An 18,484-nucleotide genomic window follows, 5' to 3' on the forward strand; every position below is an offset into this window, starting at 1 on the left:
AGCTTTATAAAAAGAAAAGGTCTATTTAGCTCACAGTTTGTGGGGTTCAAGGTCCAAGATTGGGCAGCCCATTGAGTCGGTCTCTGGTGAGGGGAGTAAATGGAAGCACATCACACTGGGAACAGGTGTAGGAGCAAATGGCCCCACAGTGTCCCACCAGACACTGTGGGGAGGGCCATGTCTTCTCTTTTTATAGCGAGAACCCAGAGTTGTGGGAGAACTACCAAGAGGTCACAGCTGCATGCCCCCAGGAACCTCAGCACCTCCCACTCGTCCCCTCTCCCAGGGATCCACCACCTCCAACGGCACCACTCCGGAAACCTCCTGGGATCCACCACCTCCAACAGCGCCACTCCAGAAACCTCCTGGGATCCACCACCTCCAACAGCGCCACTCCAGAAACCTCCTGGGATCCACCTCCTCCAACGGCACCACTCGGGAAACCTCCTGGGATCCACCTCCTCCAACGGCACCACTCTAGAAACCTCCCGGGATCCACCACCTCCAACGGCACCACTCGGGAAACCTCCTGGGATCCACCACCTCCAACGGCACCACTCTAGAAACCTCCCGGGATCCACCACCTCCAACGGCACCACTCGGGAAACCTCCTGGGATCCACCACCTCCAACGGCACCTCTCTGGAAACCTCCTGGGATCCAACAGCACCTCTCTGGAAGCCAGGCCTTTAAATCAACAGGCCCTTGAGGGCACAAAACATGCATGTTGCATAACAAACACCTGGGATCCAACAGCACCTCTCTGGAAGCCAGGCCTTTAAATCAACAGGCCCTTGAGGGCACAAAACATGCATGTTGCATAACAAACACCTGAAAAGCATCTGATGCTGATGGGAACAGAGACCTCATGTGCTGTGGCCCTCTTGTCACACTGGCTCTCAATGATGTCTTCTTTTTCTCCCCTGGAGAGCACAACCTTCATTAGGCTGAATATACTTTCTAGGTTCATTAAAGTTATTCTAGTGCGTTAGATAATACTATACACGTGGTGATTATTAAATACAAAAGCGAGAAAAGAAGGAAAAGGAAGAAGGAATGGAAAGAAAGGAGAGAAGACAGGAAGCGGGGGAAGGGAAGGGGAGGTGAGGGAGAGCCGAGGGACACTGGAGGCTTTTTTTACTGGAAGAACTCTTGGAGGACACATCTTCCTTTCCTTGTATTTGAGGTGGTATTGAAAAATGCAGGTTTAAACAGAAAAGGGTTTCTAGAAATAGAGCTAAGTTACGCTCAGAGCATTATAAGGATCAATACCCACAGACAACACAGAGAGGGAGGCTGGGCTGTGAGGAGAAAGGACAGTGGAGGAGAGGGAAACCAGGAGTCCCCCAGCATGTGGCTTCTCTCTGAGGCTTTCTGGAAGTCATTTAATTTTGCCTGGGGGGCTCCTCTCTTGGCTACCAACCATCGGTGTTATGGTTAGATGTGAGATGTGCCCCAAAAGCTCGTGTGTGAGACAAGGCAAGAAAGTTCAGAGGTGAACCGCTTGGGTTGGGAGCACCTGAACCTAATCAGTGTATCAGTCCACTTGATGGGATTAATTGGATGGTAACAGCAGGCAGGCAGTGTGTTCCTGGAGGAGGTGGGTCTCTGGGTGGGGCTTTGGGTTTGTATTTTTGTCCTTGGGGAGCAAGAGTCCCCTCGGCTTTCTGGTGGCCAGTTCCTTTCCTCCACGGCACCCTTCCACCATGACACCCTGCCCCGCCTCAAGTCCCGAGGAATGGAGCTGGCCATCTATGGACTGAGACCTCTGAGACTGTGAGCCCCAAGATCTCGAGGTGAGAAAGATGGGAACACACAGTCTCCACGGCAGCAGTGTCTGCATTTGAGTGATTTCCTTCAGTCCTTTCCTTAACTGCGAACAGCTTCAGAGAGGGCGTGCCGTGGAGGCAAATTTCACCCCAAATAGAAGCACTGGTGTGAAGAGGACGCGCTCTAACAAGAGCACTAGTGTGGGAAGATCCCTGGGAGGACAGGAGCACTCATGTGATGCGGACCTCTGCTTTATTTTCCGTGTGTCCACTCTTCGCTTTTTCATGGTCTCCCTATGTAAAGTTTCACTCAGGGCTGGCCTTACTATGTCATTTCTTCCCGGTCAGATTAATCTTTCCTAGTAATTATGATATTACAGAGTTTCCTTGTCGATGCCTCTTCAACACTGCAGAACACTGGCTCTTTGAGAGCAAGGCTCTATCTTGCTGTTTCGAAGCTGCCCTCCCCAGCATCTGGGGTAGTGTGCACCACACAGTGGGCGAATAGCAGGTAACTGCCAAGAGATGACTGCGTAAACCTGAGCAACACCGCCATGCCTGTCTCACGTCTCTGGGGAGGAGTGTCTTCTCTCTGCTTAAATTTGGTTTCCATCATTACTTCGTGGAATTCATGGGTGAGGCTTTGACTGACTTGGATACCTGGGCGTGAGTTTTCATCTGATGAGTCTTATTGCGATGCAGGTCTATGATTCTCAGCCAGTCCCAACACTCTAACAATAATAATAATGCTCTTAAGTTGCACATGAAAAAATCAACCCACAAAATCGGTGGCCTTCCATACACTAACAACTATCTGAAACAGAAATCAAGAAAAAACTTGCATTAAAAATAGCATCAAAAATAAAATACTTGGGAGTGAATTTAATCGAGTAGGGGAACAATCTGTACACTAAAAACTACAAAAAATTGATGAAATAAAGTGAAGAACAATCTATTCCAACAAAAGGGAAGATACACCATATTCATGAATTTAAAGAACCAATTCTCTAAAAGTGTCCAAAGCAATCTATAGATTCAGAGAAATCCCTTTCAAAATCCCTTTATCATTTTCCCAGCAATTGATAAAGTAATCCTAAAATTCCCATGGAGCCATAAAACATCCCTAAGAGCTGAAGAAATCCTGAAATAAGGAATAATGCTGGAGGCATCACACTACTCGATTTCAAAAATACAGGGCATTATAAAGCTCCTATAATCAAAGCAGCAAGGTACTGACATAAGAACAGACATCACCACCAAAGGATGGAACCGAAGGCCCAGAAATAGACGGACATATTTATGGACAATTGATTTCAGATAAAGATGAAACACACACAATGGGAAAGAGCCATCTCTCCATGAAATGATGCTGAGAAAACTGGAAACCCACATGCAGAAGAATGAAATTGGGCCCTTAGATCACCATTTAAAAAAATCAACTTAAAGTGGATAAAATACTTAAATGTAAGTCCTGAAACTGTACAGGCGCCAGAAGTGAACGAAGGAGTAAACGCTCCTGCCATCGGCCTAGCCAGTGGTTTCCTGGAGGGCACTGAGGAAGCACAGGCAACGGAATCAAAGGCAGACAGTGGGACTGCATCTCAGCCCGAGGCCTCCACCCAGCAGAGGGAGCGCAGCCAGGACAGATGAGCGACACTCCAGACGGAAGTTCTGTACACTCGGACAGGGGCCGGTCCTTAACCTGCAAGGAGCTCAGCTCCACAGCAAGAAAACCAACCGCTGATTTACAGCTGGGCAAAGAATTAAACAGACATGACCCAGAAGAGATACAAGAGACCAACAGGTTCCGAAAAAAAAATGCTCCACATCTCAAACCATCAGGGAAATGCAAATTAAAACCGCAATGCGATGTTACTTAGCTGACTGAATAGCTGTTATCTAAATGACAGTGATTCGTGTTGGGGAGCAGAGGGAGAAAAGAAGGCGGAACCCTGTGGGCGGGAACGTCATCAGCCCACCCATTCCAGGAGAGTCCGAAGGCTCCACCGAACCCCCAAAAGGAGCAGCACTGCGGGACTCAGCAAGCCAATGCTGGTGCCACCAACTTCTGCACAGCACGCACACCGCGCACACCACACAGCTCCGCGCACGCCGCGCACAACACACAGCTCCGCGCACGCCGCGCACAACACACAGCTCCACGCACGCCGCGCACAACACACACACCACACAGTTCCGCGCATACCGCGCACACCACACAGGTCCGCGCACACCGCGCACACCACGCACACCACACAGCTGCGCGCACACCGCGCACACCACACAGCCCCACGCACACCGTGCACACCGCGCACACCACAGTCCCATGCCAGCCCCAGGGACGCGGGAGCAACCTGCCCAGCTACCTGTGCACCAGTGGGTGGAGAAAGTGTGGCCCATCCTCAATGGAACACTGCCCTGCCTTACAGGGAACGCGGTCTATCCCCTGAGACACAATGGACAGGTCCAGGGGACGGCGTGCAATGCATGTAAGCCACACGCACATAGGTGATCTCATTTTTATGTGGGATTTTTAAAAGTTGATCCCACAGAAAGGGGCGGGAGTGGTGGGAAGGGGCTGGGAAAGGGGAGCCGCTGATCAGAGGCCTGAGGTCTTGGTCAGTTAGCTGAGGAGTAAGTTCTAAGAGCGGAACCTCGCAGCACAGCGACTACAGTGATGAGGACGTATCTAAACGTGCTCAAGGAGTGAACTTCCATGTTCTCATTACAAAACAAGTTGCTGAGGCCACGGTTACGTTAGTGGTTTCGTTCAAGTCTTTTACAACGTGTACAAAGATTATAAATATGTGGAATTTGAATTTTTGGATTAAAATAAATTCATACAACATCCTTTAGTTTCACCCTGGTAGAAACAAAACCCCCTCCTTTTCCCAGCAGTGCTTCATGAACTTCAGGTGGTCGCTTTTCACATTCTGCCTTTATTTTAAGGTCCCAGTGATGTAAAGGAAGACTCTTCAATAACAATTTGATTCTGAATTACTTATTTTTTTAGATGGAGAGAAATGCTGCGTGTCCACATTCATAAGTGTGCCGAAGATCACATGGAGACGTTGGCGACAGACGAGGCTGTCACAGGATGTTGTCAATGCATCCAGCCAGATGCAGAGAACCAATTCCTCACGCGACCGACTTTGCAGCTGCCTTTGGCAGCTTCTGGACACCACCTGCCGTCAACACTTGCTGGGGGGCACCAACGGCTCCCTCCCACCCTTCAGTGCATGACCTCTCTGAGTCCCACTGAGGAGCAGTGAGCTGTCCAAGGGCAGAGAGGCAGAAGGTCTCAGATACACAAAAATCTCTGATTTAAATTCCAGCTCTGTCATAAAAAGCATCTACATTTCCTTGAATTAAAATATTCACTTGCCGCAACTTGAGCAAAGTTAAATAAATGACAAAGTTTTAATCTCATCACAAAGTATTTTATATTGGTAAGTTTTTGTAGCACTCTAGATACATGGAATAATAAAGAAATGAAGGGAATGCTCTCATCTTAAATACAGTTTCCTAAATAACCTGCCATGGCCACATCTCTCGTTTCGGAGAATCTTAAGTTTATTGTGTATATTTTTAAGAGCCCTAAAATTAGAAAATCGAAGTAAATCAAACTTTAAAACATTTGATTTGACGTACACAGTCGTGCATACTCAGGTACAGTATAATAACTTGGTATATGTGTAGACCCAGTAATGACCACGCCAGGGTAAGTCCAGCTTTGCACCCCTCAGGATGCTGGTCAGCTTGAGCTCGATCCCACAGCCCGTAGCTCTTTCATCTTTTTGTTGAAGTTGCAAAATCCTAAAAATGCCAAACCAATATGGCATGTACTTTCAATATTAACACTGGTTTTATTTTACCAAATGTTCTAGAACTCGTCTAAAGCATTTTAAACACAGCCTGCTCTGATGGGAGAAGCAAAACTTCTGTGGCCCCAATTTCTACGACCTGTTTAAGAGGCATCTACAGTCAGACTCTACGACAGAAGTAGCAATTCTCTAAAAGCAGTTTATTTTTGTACCCCTATCTTCCTTAAACTCTAAAAAGTATTTAAATATGAAGTGTGCCATTTCCAAGTTCCCAAAAACACCATTTATAGATGCCGTCTACGGTGACACTGGAGGCGACATCGGGAATCAGTAGAGTAGCAGCATCACATTTCAGTGGCCATTAAAATATTTTTTTTTCCAAAATTTATGGTTAGCATCTATTTTTATTTATTTATTTATTTATTTTTTGTAAACAAATGGGATACATGTTGTTTCTCTGTACATGGAGTAAAGGCGTACCATTTGTGTAATCATAAATCTATGCAGTCCCTCCTTCCTCCCTTCCTGCCCCGCTCCCTAACCTTAACCCTAACCCTAACCCTAACCCTAACACTTGGGATTGATGAGCATCTATTTTTACTTGATTGATCTTTATGAATCAACTGTATGTTTGGGTTTTTTTTTTTCCCCTGTCTTGGTTACTCAGAATAGAAAACGCCCCCCACCCTAATTTAGAATGTACATCCTAGATTTTCTCAAAGACATTACTAGATGAGATCTGGGGAGGTGGGATCCCCAGCGACCTTGGAAAGGCTGCAGGACGACTGTGTCTCTATTTCTTCACTCCCGGAATGCAGGCAACGGCTCCGCCCCCGGAATCTTACCTTTGGTGGAAGAGTCCGCTGTTCTGAGGACACAGAAGTGCCAAATGAGCCAGCGGATACGTAACAGCGTCTCTGGAGAATCCCGCCCAGAGTGCTGCCCGCGGCTGTCTCTATTAGCTCCATAGAGGCCGCTGGTCCTCTGTCTGCTGCTGGGTCCCTGCATACAGAAAACGGTCCAGTGCAGACAGACTTTCTCAGGAGTGACAGGCCAGCCTTCTCCAAGTTTCAATGTAGAGTCACAATAGCCAGGCGGCTGTTATGGCTGAGAGACATATTTATACACCAAAGAGATGAACACAAGGGTTTTCCCTAGAGATCCAATAAGGAAAACATCTCACAACCAAACACCAGCATGGAAAAGGGCTGGCTTTCCCTGGAGGGTGTGTGTAAATGCAGGTGAATGGCTGTACTGTTTAGGCGATTGGTAAAGACTTCCAGAAAAGCACCCCAATTCTCAAAATGTGCACCATTTGTTATGCAAGAATCTAGAACTAAAGACTACAATCGACTATTTAGCAAGACAGCCAAACTCTTTTGAGATTATCCTGATCCCCCAAATTGAAGTGGAATTACAGTCATTTTCAGATGGTCTCTACACTGAAAGACTCTCAAACAACGCAGGAAGCTGCCAACCACAGGCCGTGTGTGCCCTGGGTAAGACGCAGGATGGCTGCCCGCACCTGTCTTCCTCTGCAGCCAGCAGCCCCTCTCTGGGAGTCCCACCCTCCCAGAGCTTCACACAGACAGGTGGCCCTCCTTCCTTTCTCCATTTGACCACAGCGTGTCTTGGACAGATGCAAAGCTGGAGTGTCCAGGAGCTGCACACAGACTCTGTCCAGGTTTGGGTCTCGGGGCCACTTTTCACCCAGTCTCCGCAGTTATGACAGTTTCCTGTCAATCTTCCCATTACTTCTGGGGACTGCAGAGTTAGACATCTTTGCTTTATTCAGCTGTACTGTTTCCCCTTCCTGCTACTTTTCCTTTTACCAAGTACACATTCTCTACAAACTCTAAACGATGCTTCACCCGCATGATCCACTGGCCATCTAACCTCTTTACGTGGAAGGCCATGGCTGCCAAGTCCTGTGCAGGCATCGCCTCGTGAGAGCCCAGGTTACTTTCCCACTGTGGTGCACAGTGATAGCAGCTGGTTAGAGCAACCATAAAAGCTCCATTCAATCAGGAAACACATACACCCTATCAGTTTACAAACTCCGAAAGATTAGAATTGATTCTGGGGCTATAAACATTCTCAGAGATATTCTTCCAGTTAAGATTAAATAGACATGTCCTTCGAAAGAATCAGTTTACCATGACATATGAGATAGCTCCTAACAGAAGTATTTACCCTCTGGACTAAGAGCAACATTTGTGCATTCTTGCCAAGTGTAATTTTAGGAGTTCACCAAATACACCTTGGGTTTAAAGGCAAGATATTGATCAGATGCAGAGCATCTGGAAACCACAGAACCCAGCTTTCCATAGCCATGGATTATGCTACATAGCAATAAGGAAAATCAGAATTCCTTCGTTGCATTTATCTTCTGTTTCTCCCCAGCATATGGGAACACAGTAGGTCCCCCTTATTCAAAGTTTCATTTTCCATGATTCCAGTTATCTACAGTCCCTTGCCACCTGAAACACTAAATGGAAAGTTCCAGAAAAAACCAACTCATAGTGTTAAATTGTACACTGTTCTGAGTGATGAAATCTCACACCATCCTCACTACTCCTCCCAGGTCAGGATCATCCCTTGTCCACTGTATCCACACAGTATATGCTATTTACCAGTAGTTAGTTAGTAGCCATCTTGGTCACCAGACTGACTGTCATGGTATCATAGTGCCTGTGTCCAAAGAACCCTTATCAGACCCCAAATCCAAGAGTAGTATTGCTGGTGATTTTATTACAGACTATTATTATGATTGTTATATTTTTATTAGTTTTTTACTAATCTCCTATTGCACCAAATGTATAAATTAAACTTTACCATGGGTATGTATTATAGGGGAAAATATTGAGATTGGCATTATCCGGTTTCCAGGCATCCATGGGAGGTCTCAGGTCATACCCCTGCCAGTCAGGGCCGTTACTGTATGTTTTCATGCTGACTTAATTCACGGCAGAATGAGAGATAAAGAATATACCCGTAAACTGAAGGTAAACTAAGCCTGGAAATACAGGACATAGCATTACCTCACCAGAAGCTATCCATGTTTGGTTTGTTACTGAGACGTGTGCATAGCTCATGACTCACTCTGAATGAGGACGGCGGAGCTCGACCGTAGGTACCAATCTGGATGCTGTCATCTGCATCCGGAGTCCTCCAGCATCTCTGTTTGCTGCTCGAATTTTGGTTTGCAGGCTTAATCAGAATTTTATCAAAGTAGAACCTCAAGTTTCAAAATAAAAAGAAATGTAAGGGTGACTGTATAAACGAGAGAAGGAGGTGAAAGAGATGTTTTTGAGAAAGAGGCTCTGCAAGGAGCCTAGGAAAACAACGTGTGGCCAGACTGAGAAGGCTGCTGTGTGACTGAGTGGAGTTCGTATCTACCAGCACCAAAGGGAGAAGGGTTTAATCACTGAGGACGGAAGAAATAATCAACCGTCTGGGGGAAATTCACTCTTCAGAGTCTATGCAAAGTGCCTCCAAATGAATTAAAAGTTGCATACATTTTAAACTATAAAAACCAGGAAGAAGTAGGATCTGATATGAATCACTCTGAAGATTTATGGCATTGAAGCAATAAAAGAAGCACAGGTTATAATAGGAATAATGAAAAAAAACCCTATGTAATGGAAGTTAACAAACATTACTTCTTAAATCAGCTTCATGAAATATATTTAGGAGTAATTTGAGTAATCACATGAGCAAATCGTCCCCAAAATAAAGACAAAGTAATAAGTGTATGAAAAGTTGTTTGCCTTCAGTGATCATTATTTTTAAAAGCAGCGTTGGGCTATTTTAAATCTACTAAATTAGCAGAAGTGCTTTCCTCATATGCTCATGAGATTTCCATGAATATGGTGCACTTTTTCTTTCTTTCTTTTGTTGAAGGGAAATTCACACACCATACATGCTATGGTTTGGATCTGGAATGTTCCCAAGCGTTCATGTGCTGAAAGCTTGGTCTCCAGTGCCGCCATGTTCAAGGCGGGCTTTTGAAATGTGACCGGGTCACAAGGACTGTGACCCACCCTAGGTCACTCCATCACAGCCGAGTGCACTACCGGGAGGTGGCGGAAACGGTGGGAGGGGAGGCCTGGCTGGAGAGAGTGGGTCACTGGAGTTGTGCCCTTGGAGACTGCACCCCCTCCTCCTCTCTCCCCCTCTGCTCTCAGTGCCCTGAGGCCAGCACCTCCGCTCCACCGTGTCCTCTGCCATCCTGCTTCGCCCAGAGACCAGCGCAATGCAGCCGGCGACCACTGGAGCCTCTGGAACCGTAGCTGAAATAAATAAGGTGCTCTTCTCAGGCATTTGCCACATGATGATAAGTCGACTGACACAACACGATTACTCTCGTGAACAGGACACTCAGTGGCATCTGGGGTGTTCGCCATGCTGCGGAATGGCCACCGCTGTCTGGATCCATGACGCTCTCGTCACTGTGGAAGAACGTCACACACCTGTTAAGCAATCACTCCATTCCTCTCGCCCAACCTGGCCACGGCGACCTGCGCTCTGCCTCTGTGGCATGACCCATCCTGGGTATCTCCTCAGAAGGGGACCCGCCACACGTGAACTGCGCGTCTGTCTTCCCATCAGCACGATGGATTTCCGGGCTCAGCCGGACCGCAGCACTCCGCAGATCATGGCTTCCGCGGGAGGAGCGACACCCGTGCACAGGCAGGAGCTCCTGGCCTGCTCACTCAGCCCGTGGTGGGCAGGAGGCAGTTTCCCTCTGGTACTGTGCATGATGTTGCCGTAGACGCGGGTGCGCCAGTGTCCGTGTGAACACGCGTCCCGCTCTTGGGGAAACAGCCGGCGGCGTGGAAGTGCTGGAGGGCAGGTGGCTCCCTGTTTGACGGCTGCTTCTGACAGCAGGGCGCCAACACTCAGAGAGCGGCGGGCGATGGCCTAGGTCCTCCAGGTTCTCGCCACACTTGTTCTTGTTTGTTTGAAATTCCGCCATCCTTGTCGGGGTGAGCTGTACCCGCTGTGGTTTTAACCGCGTGACCTGAGGACCAATACGTCGAGCATTCCTTACCTACCCTTAGGCCGTCTGGGCAGCAGCGTGCGCCTGTTTTCAACTCATGAATCCACAGGCGAAAGCCTAAAAAGCAGCAGTTTCATAGCCAGTCTGGAGTCGCCGAACGGGTGCAGTGGACACCTTCTGGGGTGCCAAGACAACACTCGCCCATGTATGTGTCCATGATGCCCCTAAGATGTCCTCCCATCACACCCTGAGATGTCCTCCCACCAAGGCCCTGAGATGTCCTCCCACCACACACTGAGATGTCCTCCCAACATGGCCCTGAGATGTCCTCCCACAACACCCTGAGATGTCCTCCCATCACACCCTGAGATGTCCTCCCACCACGACCTCGAGAGGTTCTTCTATTGTGCCCCTGAGATTTCCTCCCACTGTGCCCCTCAGGCATCATCCCACTACACCCAAGATGTCCTCTCACAACACCCTGAGATGTCCTCCCAACATGGTCCTGAGATGTTCTCCCACCACACCCTGAGATGTCCTCCCATCACACCCCGAGATGTCCTCCCATTACACCCTGAGATGTCCTCCCACCACACCCTGAGATGTCCTCCCACCACACCCCGAGATGTCCTCCCACCACACCCCGAGATGTCCTCCCACCACACCCCGAGATATCCTCCCACCGAGCCTCTGAGATGTCCTCCCATCACACCCCTGAGATGTCCTCCCACTGAGCCTCTGAGATGTCCTCCCACCACACCCCTGAGATGTCCTCCCACCGAGCCTCTGAGATATCCTCCCACCGAGCCCCTGAGATGTCCTCCCACCACACCCCGAGATGTCCTCCCACCACACCCTGAGATGTCCTCCCATCACACCCTGGGATGTCCTCCCACCACACCCCGAGATGTCCTCCATCACACCCTGAGATGTCCTCCCATCACACCCTGAGATGTCCTCCCATCACACCCTGAGATGTCCTCCCATCACACCCTGGGATGTCCTCCCATCACACCCTGAGATGTCCTCCCATCACACCCTGAGATGTCCTCCCTCCGAGCCCCTGAGATGTCCTCCCACTGAGCCCCTGAGACGTCCTTGATCAGGCCATGAGGTGGTGCCACATGGTTACAGTTCTGTTGCCTGCCTCTCATCTTGAGGTCACTTCAACCCACGTGGCACAGACTTGCCTTATTGCTATTATTGTAAATGACACTGGAAACGGTGCATCAGGAAACCGAGGGTAAGCCAATTCCTGTTTAAGCAGAGAGAATCAATCCAGGCCAGTTTAGATCTCCTGCTCTGTGACCAGCTTCCTTACAGCAAGGACGGGGGCACGGGGCCGGGCGGAAGAGCATGAGGGGCCCCGATGTGACTGCTGCTCGCTTGGGCGCCTCCCTCCCCGGTGTCACCCGTGAGTCCCCTGCAACAGCTCGCCTGCCTCAGGACTGTTCCCTCCTTCCCTCCTCGCTACTTCTAGCTCCAGCTTCCTCTTACACCTTTCTCTCCTGATTTCCCAAACTGCGTGAGGAGGAGCACGGAGGCAGCCCCTCTGAGCCCTCCTCCCGTCCGCTGGCCCCCGGCATCCTGCACACTACGGCCCAGTCTGCTCCTCCTCCGTTGTTTTAATCTAACGACAACTTGGCTCGTCTTCCGCTGCTCAGCCTCTGTACCTGCAAGTGGTCAAACGTCACGGATGCTGCAAGGCCGCAGCACGGAATCGCGATGCCGCAGATAAACACGCCTGGTCCACGTGGCAATTACACAGTGAAGCTATGATGCTCACTCATTTACAACCAAACTCGGAACCAAAAAGATGCTTACCACAGACACACCCATGCACACACGCACACTTACAGACACGCACACGAGCATTCACAGACACGCGTACCTGTGCACACACGCAGACACACACTCACAGGAGTGCATGCAGGTAAACACACACACCGAGACACACATGCACATGCACACACACCCCCGACACAAGCAGGCTGTGCCAGGCAGCTGCCACGTGGATCTGTGCCAGCAGCTCTAGACAAGCCCCTCTTTAGGGGGAGAGGCGGTGACTTAGCTGTGGAGGGAGGCCCTGTGCTAGCTGGGCACGGTCAAAATCCCAACTCAGAGACGGAGCTTCTGGGCTTTCAGAGAAACACAAATGGGCTCTCACAGAAATGGAGCCGCGTCTTAGAGAAGGAGGAGCTCCGTGAAGCGGCAACCGAGCAGTCTGAGCCCACGAGAGGGGCGGTTGCCACAACCGCAAAGTCAGGTTCCCTCTCCACACGCCGGAGAAGATGCTCGTGTGGCATCACCGCCCTGCTCAGACACCCAGAGACGGCTCTGTGGAGAAGGACCGCGCCCCACTCGGCTGGGAGAACAGCCTCAGGCTCCCGGACCTCAGGCCTCACGCCTCAGGAGCCTCCGAACGCTTCTCCTCCTCACCGCCCGGCCTCAGGGCTGTGTGCACGCTGGGCTGTGCCTTTATACACAAAAACCAAGGGAGACTGCGGAGGCTGCTGGCCTCTCCCCATGAGCGAGAGGCTCCCCTGTCACCGGTGGACAAGCTGCGCAGAGAGGCTGCGCCCCCCACCCAGGCTGCCGCCCGGCCCTGCCCACCTGAAGTGGTTTATGACGTTACATGGGGCAGCGCAGAGCACCCTTGACCAAGAGTAGGAGAGGCCCCGGGAGAGGAAGGAGGCGGAGGGAAGGAGAACCATGCTTCCTGGGGCCTCACCCGGAGTGAATGTCCTGCAAATAGCTTTTGCAAGTAGCTGTCATCCTGAGGAATTCCTCTAACTCAGCTCTGAACCCCCAAATTTCGTTCCGTCAATAGAGAGCTTTAGCACAGCACAGGAACTCAGGCTGGCCTGGAAATTTCTCTAAGACGGCCTCACATCCACCCAGCCAGACAAACTGCTTCTATGCAATCCGTAATGACATAATCGAAACCAGGTTTACATTTATTTAAGTAGCCTCGTTGTGATGGAATGAAAATATTTTAGTTAGCAGCACAAGGCGTGTGAGCAGGATTTACAGCGGTCTCCCTGGGCGGGTCCTCGGCTGCCTGCGAGAGCTGTTCTGAGAATGGGCAGAGGGAGCGCGGCCGGGCTGGGTCCCCTTTCAGTGCTGCACAATGGCACCTTTAACAGGTCCGCCAGCTGGTCCAGACCTAAACAGAGGGGCCTGAAAAGTCTGCGCTACGGCCAGCTAACACTCGGAGGGCCCCCGGGGAACGGCCGCGTCCAGTGACTCAATATTTATAAATGCTACTGTTGTCCCTCACACACAGTGGAGGCTCCTGGGACGGGCCCGGCTCCGTCCGAGGTTTAACTTGGGGAAAGCAGTCCTGGGGGAACAAGAAGAAACGCAAGCCAACGGGCCCCTGGTGGCCCGGCTGGAGCCCCCAGCAAGCGGGCCAGCCGGGTCTGCGTTCCTGACCTTCACCCCGGTGCCCGGATCACTAGGCAGCTCCGCCGCGCCACCCAAACCTGCAGACACCCAGCAGGGCTGAGCACCAGCTCCGGACTAGCAGAAGAGCCCCGTGCGCACGCGTTGGCAGCCAGGCAGCGAGGCCAGCTCCTGCTTGGGCGGAGTGAGGCCAGCCCGCTGAGGGCCCGTTTCCATTACCCAGCCGGTCGGCTGCAGCCGTTCATGCCACTTGATCATTAATAAGGCTCCGGGCTGAAAACCCCGTCTGTGTGAATCTTGGACACGACACTAGTTTGCAAGCTCTGGAGTCTGTTTGTCCTTCCTTTTTATCCTTTTCCAAGAATGTATTAATATTCATGCTGTGCATGGGATGGAGCCCCAGCCGCAACCCCGGCCAGCGGCCTTCCCCGCACATCCCGGCTGGGGCGGTGGAATTTACGAAGCCCATAAACTCACCTTCAAGGGGCCTCAGGCTGCAAGCAGAGAACTCAGATTTCATTTTAACCCAGGCTAACCTCGCCTGTCGGTTACTTCATCAGAAATATTGGGACGACTTCGAATGGGAACTTTGGCACTGAAATGCGCTTTGGTGGGAATTTAACTCTGCAAACGCGCTTGCCTCACAGCCTCCACTCAGCCGACTCCGATGGAGCACAGGCGCATGTTCCCCGGGGACAGGAAGGAAAGGAAGGGAGGTGCTGTTGGGTTGTGACACCCGAGGTCCCTTGCAGTGGGGCGCAGAGCAGACTCTGACGCACGGACGCAGAGAGTGCAGACCGAGCCTCGGCCACTCATGACACTGAGGGGACCGGCGTTCGGGAAGGGCCTCGCAGGGGCAGAACCAAGGCCCCGAGCTCGGGCTGGCAAGGAGTGCTGGCACAGGCACACCAAGAGGCCAAGGGGCCAGCCCTTACCACCCCTGCGCCACCGGGAGACTCGGACGTCTGGGGTCCCATCTGAGTGTCTGTGTGTTTTGATCCTGGCTTTGGAAGGAGCAGTCAAACCTGAACAGATGCTTCATGCGCGCGCCTGTCTGTCTATCCTTAGAAGAGGACACAGAATTACTGCTATAAATGCAGAAAGGGAATTTGTTCTAACACTTCATTCTGCATTTTTATTTTGTTCTTTGCGGAATTATGGAAAACCCTTATTGCAAATAAAAACAGAAATGCCCAGATTCCCTGAGTCAGAAGAGATCATGTGTTACACTTGTTAAGCGGGACACTCCAGTGATCCTTCCTGTGCTCAGCAACCTGAACTTATGCAAAAAGGAGAGAGAGAGATTGATTCATCAACTCAGATTTTTTAAATTGTATAAGTTGCAAATTATTCTGTGTTAAAACATCTCTGGTGATGAAGAACTCATTATTCTTGAAAAGGTATTTTATTTGGATACACTGTGGTTATAAAATCTTATGGTCCTGGAAGAGACTTACTATGAAATGCACCAATGATTTTTTATTACAAAGCACTATAAAATATTGTTGCTAGCTTTCTATGTCATCAGTGAAGCTAGCAAATATAATCAATGTTTTTTATCACTGTAACCTAACCTAAATGCCATGATTTAAACACTGTTTTATCAAGACTTTGGTAATGGAATGATGTTTGGCTTTTATCAAACATTAAAAAACATGTAAACAAGTGAATATTACTCAGCCATGAAAAAGGAAGTAAGTACTGATACATGCTATATCATGGATGAGCCTGAAAAGGTTATGCTAAAGAAAAGAAGCCAGACACAAAAGACCACAGATTGTATCCATTTAGATAGAATGTCTAGCATAGTAAATTCAAAAAGGAGAGAAAGGAGATGAGTGGTAGCCTGGGGTGGCAGGGAGGAAATGGGGAGTGACTACTCACGGATCTGGCTTTTAAGAGTGAATACTGACTGCATTGGAAAATAGCGCCGTGGGCAGCAGCAGTCTTGAATATGCTAAAACCCTACCGACATGTATCTTTAAATGGGCGAATTTCACAGCATGTGAATTACATAGCAATTTTAAGAACAACAGCCAGGCTTGAAGTCACAGAATGCTAATAAAAAGTCTCTGTGGGAGGTGTTGCGTCAGAGGGACTCTGAACTCAGTACAGCGGCCAAAATGCATGCCAACGGCAGCTCTGCGCACCTCCAACCCCCGTGCGGCGAGGGATGAAGAGCGATTCAGGAACGCGAGGTCTGGGTCCCGCTGTGTTCAATTTAAAACGCTCTGATCCGTGAAGAACTTCCGTCTTTTTATTTTACAGGAAGGGCATGTTGAATCCATATCAGTTGCACTTGCACTTATGAAAGTTCAGGACATTTCAAAGCCACAAAAGGGTCCTTCAGAAAAGCCCGCAGGTGGCGATCGCTCTGACAGCCCAACGCGAGCTCCCCAGGGTTCCCGTGGGCCTAACTTGGCCGCACGGCCTCTTCTCCGGCCACTTGGGAGGCCCCTGGTTTTCCCCAGTGACAATCACCCATCCTACAAAATCCAAAGCCTGGTCCTGGGAAGACAGTCTCTGAACAAAGCATAGATATTACGGGTGTAAGACGTCTAACTTCCCCAGGAATGCCGTAAAGAACTCCTGACTTGAAAAAGGAACTATCTCTATTATATGACATTTTCCCAAGAAGAGTAGAAACCTTGGGTCATGGTTCATAACACGAACGATGACATGGTCACATGGACTACCTGTCATCCAACCTCACGTTCATACTTACGCCGTCAGGAGTCGTACGCATCTCTTCTTACCCTAAACTCCAAGGGCTGAAAGTGAATCTCGATTTTCAGGTTAAGTTCAGAGCTAATGCTTTACACACAGAGGAACCCCAGAGCTAAGGTAGTGACGCCAGAGCATCATGGTGAAGTCGTCCTCCATCTCACCCTCAGATACGCCTACACGGTACCGGACGGCCAAGTGACCGCGCGCTCTGGACTCTACCACACAGCCAGAGTGCCGTCTTCCACGCGTGCGACCATGCCCGGCGTCTGCGACACCCTCACAGCACGGGCAGCAAGCGCTCGACACTCACAGTTGTATCCAGGTGCGATGCGGTGCTGGGCCTCCAGGCTGGCCAGGGTGATGTGGAAGATGATGTGCAGCAACAGGAAGGAGAGGCTCAGGAAGCACAGCGACTTCAGCAACCGCCCCGTGTGCCCTGCGGGTGAAAGCAGAGGCTGTCAGGAACTCAGCCAGCCCGGCCCTGCCCCTGCTAGGGGTCCAGCGAGCTCCACCCACACCACCTCAGGCTGACCCGCAGGACAGGCGAGCAATGATTAGTGGAAAGCCAAAATCTACCCTCGGAAGGACACACGGTCAGCCTCTGTGTAACGGAGAGGCGTTTCCTCATGCCTTCTATGGCACGTTAGTGGAGCCACAGAAAGGTTCTGGCCCAGGAAATCGTACCAAAAAGTGCTGCCAAACTTGAAGGAAGAGATAACCTGTATCTTATCAAGGTGGTTCTAGAGAGCAGAAAAAGGAGGAAGGTGGTTGAAAACACTTTATAGTTAGGGTAAGTTTAATTTCAATTAAATAAGGCAAGAAGAGAAAACTGAACCAACTTTACTAGTGAACATAGACCTAAATCATTACAAATATTTTACTAAGTAACTGAAATAACGTAGTAAAAACATAATGCATCATAATCAACTGAGTTAACTGCCGAAAAACAAGTGGGGCAGAGAAGAGTAGGTGAAATCCACCCCGCGGTGGGCTGAGGTGGTGATCTTCTCAATGGATACAAAAGAAACCCTTCTGAAAGTTCTCAATGAATTTATGATTAAAAAACTAAGAGACTGGGATCAGAAGGAAGCACTCCTGGAGGACTAAGTCCACGGCTATGCGAGTGGCCCTCCCCGATGGAATTCAGGCGTGGTATCACCCGTGTCAGAGACCAGGACACCTACCAGTGTCACCGCCAATCAAAACTTAAACCAAGAATGAAGACTCTTAGGCAGACGTATTTACAGGTCATGTGATCAAATAAAAAGATTTCAGAGGACATCGCTCTCTACATAGGCATCGAATCGAATCCACAGACTGACCACCGGGACAAATGCAAGAGTCCAGGTAGCGGGTGAGACAGGTGATCTCACGGAGATGGATGCACGCCGCACCCTGCAGTGCCCGGCAGACGCCAAGGCGCATCTCGACCAGGGTCAGACTGCCCCAGGGAGCTGCAGGGCATGGGGTGGTGGGCTGTCCTGCACACTATCTAGCCACTTCCCCATCCCGGCACTGCTTGGAGGGTTCAGAGGTCATCACAGTCCACTGACTGTAACAAAGGTCATCCGCCCCGTGCGGGCCCGCCTGCCCCATCAGCGGAGGCCTAAACTCCAGCAAGGGGAGGCAGGAGGGCAGGAGGGGAGCTGAGCCTGCCCCTGGTCTGAGTTGTCCTGACCTCCCTTCCTGGTGGCCTGCCTGGCTACTGTGGACTCCCGGCCAGGTCGCAGCCGGTCCTGCACACCAGCTCCTTGACAT

At 50.2% G+C, this 18,484-nt stretch overlaps 1 protein-coding gene across 6 annotated transcripts in view; it reads right to left on the reverse strand.

The window, feature by feature from the left end:
* Nucleotides 1-18,484, reverse strand: part of Piezo2 (piezo type mechanosensitive ion channel component 2) — a 365,623-nt gene that overhangs the window by 213,886 nt on the left and 133,253 nt on the right. For all 6 annotated transcript variants that reach the window (XM_047526788.1, XM_047526790.1, XM_047526787.1 and 3 more), the window contains exon 3: nt 17,037-17,162. In XM_047526788.1, the coding sequence (XP_047382744.1) occupies nt 17,037-17,162 (126 nt within the window). The remainder of the gene's footprint in view (nt 1-17,036; nt 17,163-18,484) is intronic.

Source organism: Sciurus carolinensis, chromosome 15 (assembly GCF_902686445.1).
Source record: "Sciurus carolinensis chromosome 15, mSciCar1.2, whole genome shotgun sequence".
In the NCBI taxonomy this organism is placed as follows: Eukaryota; Metazoa; Chordata; class Mammalia; order Rodentia; family Sciuridae; genus Sciurus; species Sciurus carolinensis.